At 45.1% G+C, this 17,866-nt stretch overlaps 1 protein-coding gene across 1 annotated transcript in view; it reads right to left on the bottom strand.

Moving 5' to 3' along the window:
- LOC309360310 (transient receptor potential cation channel subfamily V member 6-like) overlaps positions 1-1,389 on the bottom strand; it is a gene marked incomplete at its 5' end in the record, with an annotated part of 34,573 nt that extends 33,184 nt beyond the window's left edge. The window contains one exon of the mRNA XM_081895000.1: positions 1,241-1,389. Within this exon, the coding sequence (XP_081751126.1) occupies positions 1,241-1,389 (149 nt within the window). The remainder of the gene's footprint in view (positions 1-1,240) is intronic.
- Between the last annotated feature and the right edge of the window lie 16,477 nt (positions 1,390-17,866).

The following is a 17,866-nucleotide window of genomic DNA, read 5'->3' as shown; positions in this document are numbered from 1 at the left end:
GCTGGATGACACTCATGGTCTCTTTCCAACTCTACAATTCTGTGAGTCTATCAGACTTTGGGAAATGTACATTAACATTATATTTGTGCTGATAATTGATAACGTTAATATGGTTAGTATGAAGTATGAATGTATCCACAATGTTATGGGTGCTAAAAACATTTCTGTTTAGACCAGCCTACCCAGATATCTAGAATGTTGATGTGTTTTGTTTTTAGTTTATTGCCGATTTTAATTTTAAAATGTTTTAAGTAGTTGTTCTTAACTGGTTTCACCAAATTTTATCGCTTCATTCTTTTTGTTAACCACTTTGATGTGTGTTTTTTTACCATCAAACTAGCAAAACAGCTCGGTCAGTGGAGCGTGAGAATCTTAATCTCTCTTAATCGTGAATTCAAACCCCACGTTGGGCAAAAAGATTCCTGCCTTGCAGTGGCTTGGACTAGATGACCGTTCTGGTGCATTCCAACTCCACAATTCCATGATTCTAAGCGGTGTATAAATTTTATGAAATAATTTTTTTAAGTGGTAATAAAATGAACAAGATTGTCTCTTTCTTCTTTTTGCCATTTAACCATTAATTCTTTATCCAAGAGGGATATCTGTACCTAGAAATACATTCCTTCAATACACACACACACTTTTTCCTGAAGAGGGGAAAAGAGCAAAACGAGACTGATACAAACCCTAGTCTCAATGGCATTCACACAGAACAGACACATGCAAGGCGCAACCCAGACTGGGACGCTATCATGGGGGGAAATGGGTTTTAACCTGCTGCGTTCCTATCTGGACCAGACACCCCACACCGATTTGCACTAGGGGAGATAGATACTTCCCATTTGCTCCCAGGGCTGCAGCCTCCCCAAGTACCAAGGGAAGGATAGACACCTCTGTGGTGAAAGCATTTGGGAGTGAAGAGAAGCATGCCATTACAATTCACATGCCCCCTTAGGAGTGCAGTCTATTTCCATATACGCAGCAAAACGCGACGGCAGAATCCTGAGGGAGGTACAGCAAACAAACACCACTCGAATGCCTTAAACATGTCGCAGCCCCCCCCCTGCCCTGCTGCGCTAGCTTTCTAGCTGCAGGGCGCCAACTTAGCTGCGCCCGGGAAAGGGGTTCCCCGCGACCTCCGCGCTTCTTCCGAGGTGATGCAGCGGCCCTGGCCGCCCCTTCCCTCCCTTGCCAGGCAGGGATATCGACTGCAGGTGGCCCGCCGCCCGCGCTCGCTTACTTTTTCTGTTGCAGCAGGTGTATCTCGTCGGCGCTCCGCCGCCCGCCGCTGCCTCCCGGGCCGCCGCCGCCGCCGGGTCTGCAGGTGCGCCGCAGCCTCTTCCAGAAAGCGCCCAAGAGGCCGTTCTCTCCAGGCACGGGAACCCCCATGGCTCCTTCCTTCCTTCCTTCTCCTTTGGCAGCGCCACAAATAATGAAAAAAACAAGCAGCCGCTGCCGCCTCAGAGGAATCCGGCGCCGGGGAGTCTTGCCTTCTTTTGCCCACTCACTTTGCCCTCGGGCGCCGCGACGGTGCGCGCCTCTCTTGAGGCAAAAAGGAGCCGAAGCGAAGCCGTGGGCGCGCGGGGTTTGGGGAGGCCCTCGACCTCCACAGAAAGGACTCCCCTCACTCAGGGAGCACCTCGGCGGCGTCGAGCCGGCAGCGTCCGGAGCCGGCTTCTCCTTCGCCTCGCTCTCTCGGCTTTAGCGAGCGCGCGTCAAGTTTCCCGGCGAGACTCCGGACAGCACCTGCGCGCTTTTGGGGCGGGAAAAGGGCGGCGGGAACCCGCTCGAGGGCCAAGGTAAGATATAGCAGGCGGAGGAGGAGGAAGCCGGGAAGGGGCGGGCACTGGGCCGAGGAGTTGCCGGCCAGCCGGCCGGCCAGTCTTAAGGGCAGTTGCAAGGGCTTGGGGCTGCCTCAAGCACCCCCGGGCAGATCCCGAGGGCGCCGTCATCCATGAGGAATGGTGCCTCCCGAACAGTGGCGTAGCGTGGGTTGTCAGCACCCGGGGCAAAGCAAGTAATTTGCACCCCCTAACCCGTGGATTTGCGCCCCCTAACCCCCAGATGTTGCGCCTGGTGCGGCCGGCCCCCCCTGCACCCCCCCCCCCACGCTACGCCACTGCTCCCGAATAGCAGGCGGTGGGGACGCATCCAGTGCTGGATTTACGTATAAATTTTAAAGGGAAAACAACAACTGAAGATGATGGATTTTTGGGAGCTAGCCGACCTGACGGGAAGAGTCCGTGACCAGAGAGAGGAGAAGAAATTTGAAGATTATTTAGCCAAATATGTTAAGATAACATAAATAGAATTACTTGCGAGTAGGCCTAGGATTTGAATATGTGATGTCGTAAAATACTACATTAAAGTTAATAAGATAACATAAATAGAATTACTTGCGAGTAGGCCTAGGATTTAAATATGTGATGTTGTAAAATACTACATTAAAGTTAAAATGAAAAGAAAGAAAGATGTAAATTGACTAAGTAAATTTTATGTGAAAATAGTTTTGGAAAACTGCTGCAATGGACTATATGGAAACTCAGCAAGGGGGATTCAGGGAAGTCATTTAACAATGTTTTTAAAAATGGAATTATTATAGTTAGGATAAATGTTTGTTTGTTTGTTTGTTTTTTATTTTTTGTGTGTTTGTTATAAAATTGGAAAATTAATTGAAAAAAGGGAAAAAAGGAAAAACAACAACTGGATGTACATTTCCAAAATATAAGATAAAAAAACAAATAAAATTTAACCTACATACAGCAACAGTGTTTTGTGTTGTGTAGGCTCCTATGGCGTAAGTAATGGGCCCCCCTGCTGGCCTGCTCCCGAAAATATCACTTATATGATTTCTCTATTAATATACAGTACTTCTTAACTGTATTTCAGCTCAACAGTTACTTTGATAAAATACATATTTTGTTATGTGCAAATGGCTTTAGATACCTATTAGGTCTGTAAATTACCATATAGCATATATTCAACACAAAAAACAGCGACAATTTGTTGTTGACAAAGGACAGCTGGGCATATAAAGGGCCCATGAGTAGCTGAGTAGAGTTGCCATGTACAGATATCAAGAGTTGCATAGAAATGAAGTTAAATTGCTGGTTTCCCCAGCGCACTTGCAATGACACAGAAAGCCACGTCTGAAGGTCTGTTGAGATTCAAGCACCTTTTAAAAGGACAGTTGCCTTTTCAAGATGTGATGTGAGCAACCTAACACACATGGCCTGGCCAAGACCTTTTGCCCCATGAGAAGGAAAATCCATTCCAGACAGTTCCTTTTTCCACTTCCTTGCTAATTAACATGAGCCTCAATCCCCTTGGGTTTTCTCTAGCATAAGCTCCATTGAAATGAAGGTTCCTTCACCTGACAAATATCCTAATGCAGGGTCCTTCCGGGGAGGAACATGGTGGATTCAAGTATTTTGTCAGCAGGCTACTAATGAAGATAGTTATGTGGCAATTGATGATACTCAGACATAAATCTTGGCTATAAAATTCACTCTGGAAAAAGGAGTGAACAGGGGATTGACTTTTGATGGTCTTAAAAAGGCCATTTTCTGCATTGGGAGCCTGAGAAACAGTCAGTGGAGGAATCAACATCTTGCCCAAAAGCCACACAAGAGGCATTGGATCTGCAAAAGCCTCTTTTTTTAAATATTTCTGAGATGGTTATAATTTATAATGGGCAGAGATTTCTCTGTCTGCTGGTAGAAATTTACTTTTGATGTGTGAGCTACTTTCTGGCTTCAAGAATAAGGGAATAAGCCTGTTCCAATTGTTTGAGGCAAGAAAGTTTAAATGAGCAAGGTAGTTCTGTGTGCTAAGAATTTGTATTTTCTTTATTTTTGTTTTCTGGGTGAAAGTGTTGCCTAGAAATCTGAAGTAATTCGGACATTTGGCTCTGAAGATTGGGAAAATATTGCTTAACAGAAAGTAGAACAGTTGTATGTAACCCTAGAGTGAATGTTTAGAATAATTTCTTTCTTTTATGTAACTAACAGATGGAAAATTGGAAGTCTTTTCAGCTATGTTGATAGTTGAGTTAATAATAACCATTTATTATTGTTGTGGTTATTAATTATTCATTGCTTACTACATAAAATGTCTCAAATTATTTATTATAATAATAATAATAATTTATTATTTATACCCCGCCCATCTGGCCGGGCTTCCCCAGCCACTCTGGGCGGCTTCCGAAAAAATATTAAAATACAGTAATGCATCAAACATTAAAAGCTTCCCTAAACAGGGCTGCCTTCAGATGTCTTCTAAAAGTCTCGTAGTAGTTGTTCTCTTTTTTGAATTTGTATACTGCCCTATACCCGGGGGTCTCAGAGAGGTTCACTATTGTAATAATATTTTAAAAAAAAATTTAAAAAGTTATTAAAAAAATAAAACAACAATATTGACTAAAAGGGCTCATCCTGCAATACTGTAAAAGGACAAAGCCTATTCACCCTACTAAAATATGAATATTTTTTCTTCAAACAGCATCAGCCTAAGGGATTGAGCTATCACAGAGCACAAAACTTCAAGCAACTTCTGGAATTGTTTGTTTGTGACCTGCATCGAGATGGCGATGCTCACTGGCTGCTTGTTTGCTGTTGTGTATCCCGTAATGCACTCGTTTTCAACCAGTGTGCCGTGGCACCCTGGGGTGCCTTGAATGATGGTCAAGGGTGCTGCGGGCAACACTGGCCTCTGTTCCTCTTTCCTCCCCTCTGATGCCCTCTCTGCCTCCCAAAGGCTTGCACAGCTGTTTGTTTCAGCAGCCCTGGCTACCAGCTCCCCAGGTGAAGGGTGCCTCTGGGGCTGGCCAGGGGGTGTTTTGAGGCCCTTGTCGGGCAATGTGAGGAGGCACCTCTCTTTGGTGCAGCGGGGGGGGGGGGGGAGCTTCGAGACCAGGGGCAGCAGTAGTGGCGGCGGCCCAGAGGACTCCCAAGGAGAGGGAGAAGTGAGGAGGCTGAGGGAACACTCCACAAGGCAGGGTGTTCGAAAAGTGTTGAGGGGCTGCTGGCTCTGTAAGCAAGGGATAACATAACTGGGCTCCTGAGCCCCACAGGGGTGCCACAGAAAGAGTGTAATTGGTCAAGGGAGCCATGGACTCAAAAAGGTTGAAAACCTCTGCTGTAATGCATTACTGAGAGTTCATACCTCATGTTACATTTAGTTCATGTTACGTTCTTTCAGGTTACGTCCCACGGTGACCCAGAAGTACTGGAAAGGGTTACTTCCAGGTTCCGCTGCTCACGCATGCGCAGAAGCACAAAATGACATCGTGTGCATGCGCAGAAGCAGCGAATCGCAACCCGCGCGTGCGCAGATGCGCTGCTGCATGTAGCGCTCTTTTCATGTTGCAAACGGGCCTCCGGAACGGATCCTGTTCGCAACCAGAGGTACCGCTGTATTGTTGTAAGATAGGGCTGGACAAGAGTGGGTTAATGAAGCTGGAGACAGCCTTAACAACCCTAGGGAAATAGCCAAGGTCCTTTTTTTTGCTAGGGCTCAGTAGATTGAAGCAGCCTTCTTCTCATCTCTCCCACTGAGGTAGCTGACGGAAGGGTTGCTTCAGGTGACTGGTGAAGGGTTTGCCACACAGAGGCAGGCAAAGACAGAGCTGCATACATGCTATACCTTTAAAGTACATTTCCCCTACCTCAAAGAATTCTGGGCACTCTGCCCCTCACAGAGTTAGAATTCCCAGCAACCAAGCCAGTGTGGTGTAGTGGTTCAGAGCGGTGGACTCGTAATCTGGTGAACCAGGTTCGCTTCCCCGCTCCTCCACCTGCAGCTGCTGGGTGACCTTGGGCCAGTCACACTTCTCTGAAGTCTCTCAGCCCCACTCACCTCACAGAGTGTTTGTTGTGGGGGAGGAAGGGAAAGGAGATTGTTAGCCGCTTTGAGACTCCTTAGGGTAGTGATAAAGCGGGATATCAAATCGAAACTCTTCTCTTAACAAACCACAATGTCCATAATTCTTTGAGGAGGGAAATGTGTTTTGAGTGTGGTTTAAAGATTTAGTGCAGACACAATCTTATTCTCTGCTGTCTGGACAGGCAGGACTAGATCTAATAGCTGCAAGTTACAGTAGAGTAAAATCATAGACTCCTAGAGCTGCAAGGGACCACAAGGGTCATCTAGTCCAACCCCCTGCAATGTAGGGATGTTTTGCCCAACGTGGGGCTTGAAGCCATCACCCTGAGGTTAAAAGTCTCATGCTCTACTGAAGTGACTGAGCTGTGAATCGAAGGAGAAAGATCTTGACATCAAACAGACACACACTAAGTGCTGGACCTTTTCATTTTGCTTCCCATTAGCGCTTGTAGGTTGAAGGTTTGTCGTTGGATTTTTGTTTTCTCTCCGCAGGTTGCGCCTTTAAGCATGACACCAGGGATCAGGGATAAGCAGCAGTGCTGGCGAAAGAGGATGGTGCTGCCACCATTTTTTCAGAGATAACACTTGTTCATTCCAACTGATTGCAGATAGGCCAGAGGACAACACTGGTTCAAAGCTAGATAAGGTTTTGAGATACCCATTGTAATAGGTGCCGTATAAATACCTAAGGCCAGATAGGAAGGCAGGTAAGTTCCTATGTCGCAATCTCGCAGTCCCCACCCTCCCCCTTGGGCTCTCTGGCTCCAGGAGCATTACGGTGCTGCTCCCTGTATCTTCTGGGAGCATTGTCACATCTCTTACCTGAACAATCACAAGGTATCTAGTGTGCAAATGCTACATCTGTAGTTTAAACAGCGAAACTATGAGACAGTAAAGGTATATTGGCTGCTAGTTGATTTTAAGACAACTGATAGTAAACATATCTCCCCTCTGTCTCCTTTTGCCTCTCTGCCACCCCTGGGTGTCAGGGGATGTGGGGGGGGGGAAGTGGTCCAAATACAGAAAATAACAGTTCCCAGAGGGGCAGCCAGCACAAAAAAGGGAGTCTTGTAGCATCTTAAATGTATTATGGCACAAACCTAGGGCATACTAAATCTAGGGTGGCACAAGACGCTTGTTGTTCATGCAGGAAGGAAAATTCAACTAAGGAAATAGCACAACCATACCCTGCAAATCTAACAGATCATGACAACAAGCCCTAAACAACCTGCTACAAGATTGTGGAATAGGAAATTTAGTGCAATGAAAAGGAATACACTACGGTGCAGTATAGAGGTAGCCGATGTTGTGCCATTCAGAGGTTGCTGAACTACAACTCCCATCATTCCTGACCATTGGCCATGCTCACTGGGACTGATGGAAATTGTAATCCAGCAATGTCCAAAGGGCATCACATTTGCTTCTGCTGGAGTAGTGGAGAGAGTTAGAATTAGATGGTGGTAGACTCAGTCTCAGGGAGGCGGGTGGCACTGTGGTCTAAACCACAGAGCCTAGGACTTGCCGATCAGAAGGTCGGTGGTTCGAATCCCCGCGACGGGGTGAGCTCCCGTTGTTCTGTTGCAGCTCTTGCCCACCTAGCAGTTCGAAAGCACGTCAAAGTGCAAGTAGATAAATAGGTACCACTCCAGCAGGAAGGTAAACAGCGTTTCCGTGCGCTGCTCTGGTTCACCAGAAGCGGCTTAGTCATGCTGGCCATGTGACCCGGAAGCTGTCTGCAGACAAACACCGGCTCCCTTGGCCTATAGAGCGAGATGAGCGCGCAACCCCAGAGTCGTCCGCAACTGGACCTAATGGTCAGGGGTACCTTTACCTTTACCTTTTAGACTCAGTTCCTGTTTAGCTTAGCTATGATGTTCACACGATGGTCTTGACTCTTGAACATGCAAAGCTGTCTTAAACTGCATATGTTCACTGATGACTCACCTCACCCAGTGGCTTTGCAGTGCCTCAGACCTTCTACTGATACCTATTGAATCTGAGGTGCCTGGCACAAGAAATTTTCAGGGACATTGTGGGTTTACAGCATGTATGTTGACTCACTGAGCAACCTGGAATAATTGGGTGAACAGGATTCAGTGCGGTAGATATAGGAAGACTTGCAGCATAAATAATAAAGAGGTTTGACCACAGCAGGAAGTTCCTTCACAACAGAAGTTACTGGAAATTGCTTCCTGGCAGATGTGGGATTTAACTCCCGGTGTCATGAGTAACAGCTGAGCTATACCTTGCACAGAATAAGATGGTAGGCTGGTGGACTGCATCACTTCAGACTTGAGGGGGTGGTAGAGACTGGGCAAAAAGCTGCTCATCTTAAACATAATCAGCTAGGGTTGCCATATGTCCTCTTTTCCCTGGACACATCCTCTTTTTCAGAATTAAAATATCCGTCCAGGCAGATTTTTAAAATTTGGCAAAATGTCCAGGGATTTTTGTTTGTTTTATTACAGTAATATTACACAGTAAACATACTGTATAAATCTCTTTTCTTGTGGCTGAACTAAAAGGACACGGGCTCAGCTACAAGTTCTTGCAGAAGGAGTTAACTTCCCCCTGCTCTTAAGAAGAGTCCATATGTACATGTTAAATTGTTTAAATAATTGTTCTGTGCACACTTATGTTCACAAAGATGTGATCATGAGCCCAAATACTTTTATGTGGCAAGTGAGGGAGCAATATGTATTATTATTATTTATTATTATTATTTATTTTGTTGTTGTTGAAAGTTAAGAACATTGCTCCTAGCAATATATCACAGCTTCTATAGCCTACATATAGTAGGGGCATTTAAAATGAGAGTCACCATAGCGATGGTGATGATATGTTTTTGGATAATATGTCTTGTTTTAATTTTGGATAAAAAAAATTTTTTTAAAAAGGAAGCACAGATCAACCAATGCAGGGATGACGTAGAATAGGAGAGACGGGGGGGGGGGAATTTACTCTGAGCAACACCATTATCTAGGAGAGATGGCATTTCTACATCTCTGTGAATATTGAATAAAAGACTAGTAAGAATTCTTCTTGTTTATCTGCTTCTTGGCTGCCACCATGGGAGGGGTCGGATTCCCTGAAGCCTGACAGGTATGTATAGAAAAGATTTAAAAAGAAAATAAAGATTGAAATGTAAAAATGAATTGAGCACGTTTGAGAAATCCGTTTAAAATCCTCGAACGCCCTGTGTAGGGTTGGGTTTTATAGGATACTCATCTTGGGGCACAATTCCCCCTCTGCCAGTGGCCTCATCTGTAAGAGAAGAAAACTCACCTTGGTAGACAAGTGCAGCTACCAGGAGATGGAAAAGGAGATGAACCATAACACAGTCATCCTTTTGACATTTGCACCTCTCTGAATTTGGCTAGTAAAGTGTACAGAGGTGCACATAGTGAGATTTGCAATGATTTTCATACTAGGCAAAATTGCACACATTTATATTAGCTGACCTTGCCAACAAAGGTTTGTATAGTAAAAGCTATGGTTTTCCCAGTAGTGATGTATGGAACTGAGAGCTGGACCATAAAGAAGATTGATCGCCGAAGAATTGATGCTTTTGAATTATGGTGCTGGAGGAGACTCTTGAGAGTCCCATGGACTGCAAGAAGATCCAACCTTTCCATTCTTAAGGAAATCAGCCCTGAGTGCTCACTGGAAGGACAGATCGTGAAGCTGAGGCTCCAATACTTTGGCCACCTCATGAGAAGAGAGGACTCCCTGGAAAAGACCCTGATGTTGGGAAAGATTGAGGGCACAAGGAGAAGGGGACGACAGAGGATGAGATGGTGGGACAGTGTTCTCAAAGCTACCAGCATGAGTTTGACCAAACTGCAGGAGGCAGTGGAAGACAGGAGTGCCTGGCGTGCTCTGGTCCATGGGGTCACGAAGAGTCGGACACCACTAAATGACTAAACAACAACAACAGCAAACCCTTTTAAAATGTGACTATTGGGTTGTTGTTTTTATTCTAATTATATATGCTGTGATCTTTTCTTTGAACCGCCCTGGGACCTCCAGGTATAGGGCAGTATATAAATTTCAATAAATAATAAGAATAATAAATTAAGATTGGGAAACAGAGAGAAACTGAAAGTGACACATTTGCCATCCCTAGTGGCACAGACATAGTTGTAACCAACAGGAAATCCGGGGGGGGGGAGGGGGAATCTAGCACACTCTCTGTATTGTTTCCTGAGTTTATGGTGCTGCAATCACAAACCAGGAGCAGGGGGAAGCTGCTGGGTAGAAGGATATAACCACTTTGTGCATGCCTGGCATTAAAAGACACCGTCATAATCAAATAGTAATCTCCTTTGACTTACTCAGAAGCAACCAGAGAATTCAGGAGCGTGTGAAAGAGAGAGATGCCAGGCTGCCTTGATTCAAAGCAGGAAGCAGTTATCAATTAAAACAGGCAGGAGGAAAACTCTTAGATGGTAACTGCACATCATGCAATGCTAACTATCCAGAATTTCAAGCAGCTGGTGTTCAGGACCAAGTGTTCTCAAGCCTCTAGGGTCAAAATAATTTAATATGCAATAATATCCACCACTCAGGAATGCACTGAAGGAAACTCTGAGATTAAGCATTTTTCTGTTACCACCTGTGACCTATTGGAGAAAGGTATTTACAGATGTTTGTAACTGGCATTCAACCATCTAATTTGAAATGTGTCTTTAATACGGGTTTTTAAACTTTTCCCAAAGAGGCCCCATCACAAAACAGCACTTACATACTTTTGGGATCAACAGGAGAGTTTGTTGTGAAACAATTAAGCCTCGCTGATTTTTATTTTTAAAAAATATTTTTTATTAAAGATTTCTAAGTTTACAAAAATACCTGCATTGTCTCTTTTTTCCAAGTTGTGTTTTCTATGGATCAGTTTCATTTGTTGTAGGACGTAAGTGTTGCATGCAGTACAGTGGTACCTCTGGTTAAGAACTTAATTCGTTCTGGAGGTCTGTTCTTAACCTGAGGTACCACTTTAGCTAATGAGGCCTCCCGCTGCTGCTGCGGCACAATTTCTCTTCTCATCCTGGGGAAGGTACTACTTCCGGGTTAGCAGAGTCTGTAACCGAAGTGTTTGTAACCCGAGGTTGGGAAGGAAAGAGGCGGAAAGAGGGGCAGGGGTGATGTGTGGGGCAGGGTGGTAAAGCTTCTAGTTTTCTTGTTGGTGTATGTGTCGGGTTTTGTGTCAGCGTCACTTGTGTGGGTTCTTTCTATTCACTTGTTGTATTTCCTTGGTGGTGAGAGAGGTTGGGGGTGGCCTAGGGTGTGGTTGCTTGTCTTTGGTTGCCTGTAGTGAGATTTGTTTATGTGTGCAAGGGGTAGTTTTTGGGTCAGGTTAGCCATATTGATTCATATGCTGTCAGTGGATTCTTCTTGTTGTCTTGTTGGGCTATGTATGTGATAAAGCAGAACCATACCGGGATGAAGGTGTCTTCTTCTATTTGTCCCCGTGTCAGTTTCAATTTATTGGTTAGTTTTTTAGTAAGGCTGTTTCCCATACCATTTGATACCATTGGTCCATGTTCTGTCCTGACAAGTCTCTCCAGAGTCTGACTATGATGTTTCTGGCTGCTGAGAGTAGGTGGGTTATGAGCTCTTTGTAATGTGAGTGGGCAATATTATTTTGGAAGATGTTCATTCAGTAAGGCGAGTTGTGGGGTGACTTCTAATACTTGCTTAGTTATTCTGCATATTTCTTGTATGACTGATGTCCAGAAGCGTTGGATTTGGGGACATTCCCACCACATGTGGAGGTATGTGCCTGTGGAGGTGCATCCTGTCCAGCATTTTGGTGAGGTTCCTGGGCATATCAGCGCTAGTTTCCATGGTGCTAGGCATAATCTGTAAGTGAGTTTCAGGGTGAGCTCTTTTCTTTTAGCTGAGATGGATTTAAAGGGAGGTTTAGACCACATTCTAGTCCATTGGGTGGGGTTAATTTCATAGCCTATGTCCTCCCATTGTTTTTTTATTATGTCAAGGGGGTTTGTGGGATCCTAGAGCAGTATTTTGTATATTGTTGATACCATCCCCTTGCTGTGTTCCACGGGTGTGAAGGAAAATTTCTATATGATTATATTGTTGGCACTGACTCCAATGCAGCTCCGCACACAAGATGTGGAGTTCAGCAGTGTATTTTAATTTTTTATTCAAGAACATGGCTTACAGCTGAGCACTGCTTAGATGGAACTTGCTTCCATTGAGCAGTTGCCAGGACTGAAGGTCGGCGCCCTCTATGACTCCCTAAGACCCTCGTATTCCCCAGCTGGACGTTTCCCTAGCAGCCATAAACTACAATGATGGAGGACTCTCTGTGCCCTTTGTTCTGCTACATACAAAGCTCTCCGTGGCCTCGGAGTCAAGGAGAAGAGGGGAGCTCAGTCCAGTAGGAACGGCAAGCTCCTGGACTGCATCCACTGACTCCGTCCTCTCCTCCCCTGCTTCATCTGTGAAACTGCCTTGCTTTCTGCACCTGGTTCTTCTTGCTCACTGATGTCATGCCTGCTGTGTCTTCAGCCTCCAACCATTCCTACCCCCTCCTTAACTCTCTGGCCTGTCGTCACTATCCCCTGAATCTGGGCCTTCTGAGGATTCCCAAGGGGGCTCCCCAGCTGTCACCTCCCACCACTCCTCTTCAGCCAGCCAGTCCCCAGCAGATATACCGTATTTTTTGCTCTATAAGACTCATTTTTTCCCTCCTAAAAAGTAAGGGGAAATGTGTGTGCGTCTTATGGAGCGAATGCAGGCTGCACAGCTATCCCAGAAGCCAGAACAGCAAGAGGGATTGCTGCTTTCACTGCGCAGCAATCCCTCTTGCTGTTCTGGCTTCTGAGATTCAGAATATTTTTTTTTCTTGTTTTCCTCCTCAAAAAACTAGGTGCGTCTTGTGGTCTGGTGCGTCTTATAGAGCGAAAAATATGGTATAGATATATAGGGCATTATCCTCTGCTGAAGGTCTGCTGGTTGAGTGGCTATAGCATTCAGCTGCTAGTACAAATGCAAACCAGACAAATCTCCCGCATCCCTAATTCTCAACAATCCTATAGACTTGGCAAGACTATTCCGAAAGCAAGTTGCCTGAAACCTGTGACTTTAGCTGTTGTCAAAATCCAGAGACGGCTGCCCACTGTGTAAGTTGTATTCCACCAAGCAAGCCAGTTCCTGCAAAAACTGCCTTTAGAAAGAGAGATGACCGCAAAGCAAACACACAGCATCAAGATCCCAGGAATGTCAAACAACAAGTGGTGCTACCTGACCTCTCTTCAGAAATTGTTACCTTGGGAGATCTAACTGGAGCACCAGGTGAGTGCACAGGGGTCATTTGACCGGCAGTCAAAACTCAGCCACCTCCAAAAGGGGCAGCTTGAGAACCTCTTCCCTTGGAATAGCTGCACAGGTGATATGGAATCAGCAAGCACACCAGGCCTGCAGCTGCAAATGTAAGGGAGGTAATGATGGAACCAGAGACCACAGCAACATCCAATGCCAAACTTAAAGCAGAATTAACAGCCATCCTCTGCCCCTCAGGAATCCTGAGAACACCCTTTCTGTGGTGGGGGTTAGTAATTAGTCGGCACCCTCACCGAACTGCATTTCCTAGGAATATTTGGGAAAGCCATGATGTACATATTGTACAAAACAGTAAGTCCACTTACCTTAATTGGTCAGGCTAATGGCAGGTACAGGGCTTCTCCAGGAGGCGATACCAACCAGCCAATAAGCATTGCTTTGGTCTGCCCCCGGGGGAATAAATTGAGGCCAGCCCAGCACTCCTCCTCCTTTCATGGTAGACCTTGCAGTAGACATTGTTGGCTGCCATATTTGGGGCTCGGCAGGGATTTTTCCACTTGGCAAATTGTCACTGGCCACTTGGTTTTCACCTACCTCATAGCAATCATCACAACTTTGTGAGGTTCAGGGCTCAGCAAACTTTTTCAACAGGGGGCCAGTCCACTGTCCCTCACACCTTGTGGGGGGGGGCGGACTATATTTTGGAGGGGGAAATTCCTATGCCCCACAAATAACCAAGAGATGCATTTTAAATAAAAGCACACATTCTACTCATGTAAAAACACGCTGATTCCCGGACCATCCACGGGCCAGATTTAGAAGGTGATTGGGCCGGATCCGGCCCCCAGGCCTTAGTTTGCCTACCCATGGATTAGGCATTGAGTTCGAAAGCACATCTAAGGGCAAGTAGATAAATAGGTACCTCTCCGGCGGAAAGGTAAATGGCGTTTCCATGCGCTGCTCTGATTCACCAGAAGCGGCTTAGTCATGCTGGCCACATGACCCGGAAGCTGTACGCCAGCTCCCTTGGCCAATAAAGCGAGATGAGTGCTGCAACCTCAGAGTCGGCCATGACTGGACCTAATGGTCAGGGGTCTGCCTGTCCCTCCTTGGTTAAGGGTATCCTTATGAAGTGATCCATGAGGAGTTGCTTCTGTCCGATGCCCAGACAGGGGCTAGGGCCATAGAACTCCTCCAGCAAGGACCCCTCAAAGGGCACCCCTATTTGATGCAAGGCAGAGGACCTCTTCCCCCCATTGGTGTGATATACTCCCAGCAGCTGGGCTGGAATTAAATAAATGGCTTCACCCAATGCCTATGCCAAAACCTCACATCTGTAGCCAATAAGGTTGTGGCCTATTTGAACCCAAACACTCTAAATGCTGCTGTCTGGTCCAATTATTTCATTACAAAGGGAGCTGCTAGGTCATGGAGTCTTGGCACAAAACAACCACTATACTAGACTTCGATATGTTGTACTTTTTGAAGGGGAAAGAGGGTTTCAAATAAAATCTCAGACTGAAATGTGGAGAACTGAACTTAAGACTGGAAAGGTGAGAAATGGAGAGAAACCAAATTTGACAGAAGAAGAAGAAGAGAAGAAGAGTTTGGATTTGATATCCCGCCTTTCACTCCCTTTAAGGAGTCTCAACACGGCTAACATTCTCCTTTCCCTTCCTCCCCCACAACAAACACTCTGTGAGGTGAGTGGGGCTGAGAGACTTCAGAGAAGTGTGACTGGCCCAAGGTCACCCAGCAGCTGCATGTGGAGGAGCGGAGACACGAACCCGGTTCCCCAGATTACGAGACTACCGCTCTTAACCACTACACCACACTGGCTCTCCAGATTTGCTAATCCCTACTCTGATGCGAGAATAACTTGACTCAGCTTGGGGAGTCTGTATATCTCGGCCTGGTGGTGGGGTGCAACTTGTTGCTCCATCTCTGGCAGCAAAAGGCCTTGAGGCAGCCCTGATCCAACACCAATCATATAATCTATCTAAATGTAATAAATGGGGGCAAGCTTCTCTAGTAAGAATGTCCACCTTCTTCTTAAATATTGGCAAATGGGTGAAGTAGCCAAGATTGTGGAGGTCATCAAATTATGTATCACGATGAAAGCTAAGCAGACTGTTTTAAACGCTCCCAAAGGATCTCTGTAAACTGGCTGAACAGGCGACAAGAAAATAAGAACAGCCTCAGCTTCACAAAGGCGGTGATGAGGTCTGAACTGGTTTGCAGTGGGACCGTTCACTGAAAACATCAGCCGAGTGTTCACATGAACCATGTTTATTTTGACTGCAGGTGTACGTTTCACTTAATCTTCCTTTTTATTTACTTGTAATGATGATGTGGTTGGGTAATAATTTAACTGGCTTAACAATAAATCTTTGACTGACTGACCACAGGGCCAGACTTAAAGATGCAGTGAGGAGCAGGTTTCATGGGGACCGCAGAATGGGACACACACAGAGGGGAGTGGCGTTCTTCCTTTCCTCCCCAGTCACAATCACACCAGAAGAATCAAGTTTCTTAAGGACAAATGCTAGTGTCCATAGACACCAACTCTATGGAGCTGGACAGCTCAGCCCCCCCCCCCAAGTATGTGGGGACGGGGCTGACCCCCCGCCCCCAATCTTGAGTATTCCCTGTTGTATGTTTCAAGACAATGCCTTCAGCTCTTTCAGATGGGTGACTTAGGGAAATATCTTATTTTAGTTGGTGAAGGTCCTGTGATTTACAGGTAACTGAAGCCTCAAACTGCACCTTATTATTTTGTAACTTTTATTAAGATCTCAGGAAGGAGTTGATTGATCCAGTAAGCATTTTGTATGCTGGAGGATCATCTGAATATTACATTTCTCTCTCTCTCTGATAAGATGATTAAAAAATAAGGTTATTACAAAAAAGTGGTGCTACATTCCTGTTAATAGCAATCAAGATACGTGTAAAAAAATAACCCGAATAAATATGGTAATGTTTTCCTATATGATAACAATGGTATTTAATATTTTTGTATCCAGTTTTACCCATGAACTGATGTAAAAGTTTTATTGTGAGATCTGTTGACTAGACCAATAAATTCATTCATTCATTGAGACCACAGCCCTAGGGGGAAACAGTGACTTAACTCTTCTCAGTTATGGGCACAATGAAAAGCATTGCCATTAGTCTGAGAGAGGCTCTACAAATCTTTAAGCAGGGGTGTTATGCAGACCATCCGTTTGCTTTTTCCTACTTCAGACTTTTTAAAAAACAAGATTAAATTAGAGAACGGTTTTAGAATGTATGCCCTTTTCTTCTACTGGAACCTATGTTGCTGCTTCATATTTAACTGCCCTGTGCTTTTTTAAAAATGACATTGCATTGCTACTATCTAAATTGTTTTTTTTTCTTATTGGACTGTGTTTTTTATTATATGTTAAAAAAAAAAAACCCTGCCATGTGGGATTTGTGCCTTAAAAAGGCTGCCTGGATATAAGCTTACAAAGGAAGGAAGGAAGGAAGGAAGGAAGGAAGGAAGGAAGGAAGGAAGGAAGGAAGGAAGGAAGGAAGGAAGGAAGGAAGGTCCTATTCCTGAGCCCCAAATGACTGGGCAAATGGAAGAGTGGATTGCTGGGAGACAACATTAACTTGGCTGTCCTGATGTTTGCAAGAAGGATGCCTGCTCGTTGTTCCGGCACGTGAGAAAATAGAAATACTTATTTTATGTTTACATAGGGTGTGTGTGTGCTTGTATCTTTCCAGTTTTAATCCAGGGTGGGGAACGCGTGGCCTGGGTTTGGTAAATGCTGTCCTCTCTCCCCTGTACAGTGGTACCTCTGGAAGCGAATGGGACCCATTCTGGAGCCCCGTTCACATCCTGAAGCGAACGCAACCTGCGCCTGCGCCTGCGCGGTTGCGATTCGCCACTTCCGCACATGCTTATGACATCATTTTGAGCATCTACGCATGTGCAAGCAGCGAAACCCGGAAGTAACATGCTACGTTACTTCTGGGTCGCTGTGGAGCGTAACCTGAAAACATTCAACCTGAAGCACATTTAACCGGAGGTATGACTACATCACAAGATGTGTCATTCAATCAATCAAACATTTTATTTGTATGTCGCCTTTCCAAAGTGAAAACTATGCTCAAGGCAGCTTACAATGTATGAAAAAAAACATAACTACAAACATAAAAGCAGTTATAAATAATAAAACTTCAAAAAGCACACAACCAAATTGAACAATTTAATTGCTAATTAGTGGCTGGTTTGATTGCCACCATTTTCCTTCTGCTTTTAGATCACTGCTGGGTGCCTCTGACACAAGTGCCCCTACTTGACCCTGCTTATGAGAACTGACAAGATCACAGCTCTAAGGTGGTTTTGTTTCTGGAGAATGCAGCCCTGCAAAATGCCACTATTCTGGTCCTGTGGGACAAAGCCACTCAGCACATCAAGAGGGGGACTGCTGCCCTCTTGTGGAGCAAGCCAGGTATTTGTCATTTTCTCCTAATCAAAACAACAAGGCTTTAAAAAGCAAGAGGCTTTTGTTTTTTACTCAACACACTAGCGCCCAGCAAGGCTCGGATTATGTTTTGTCTTCTCCCTGAAATAAATACCTATTTTGGTCTTCCTTTTTTGTAATAGTATTTTATTATTTTCGTTGTATAGAAAGTTGTTTACTCAACA

This window comes from Podarcis melisellensis (assembly GCF_964234715.1).
Source record: "Podarcis melisellensis genome assembly, chromosome: 17".
Classification (NCBI taxonomy): Eukaryota; Metazoa; Chordata; class Lepidosauria; order Squamata; family Lacertidae; genus Podarcis; species Podarcis melisellensis.
The sequence above is the reverse complement of the archived record's forward strand: the minus strand, read 5'-3'. Positions and strand labels throughout refer to the sequence as shown.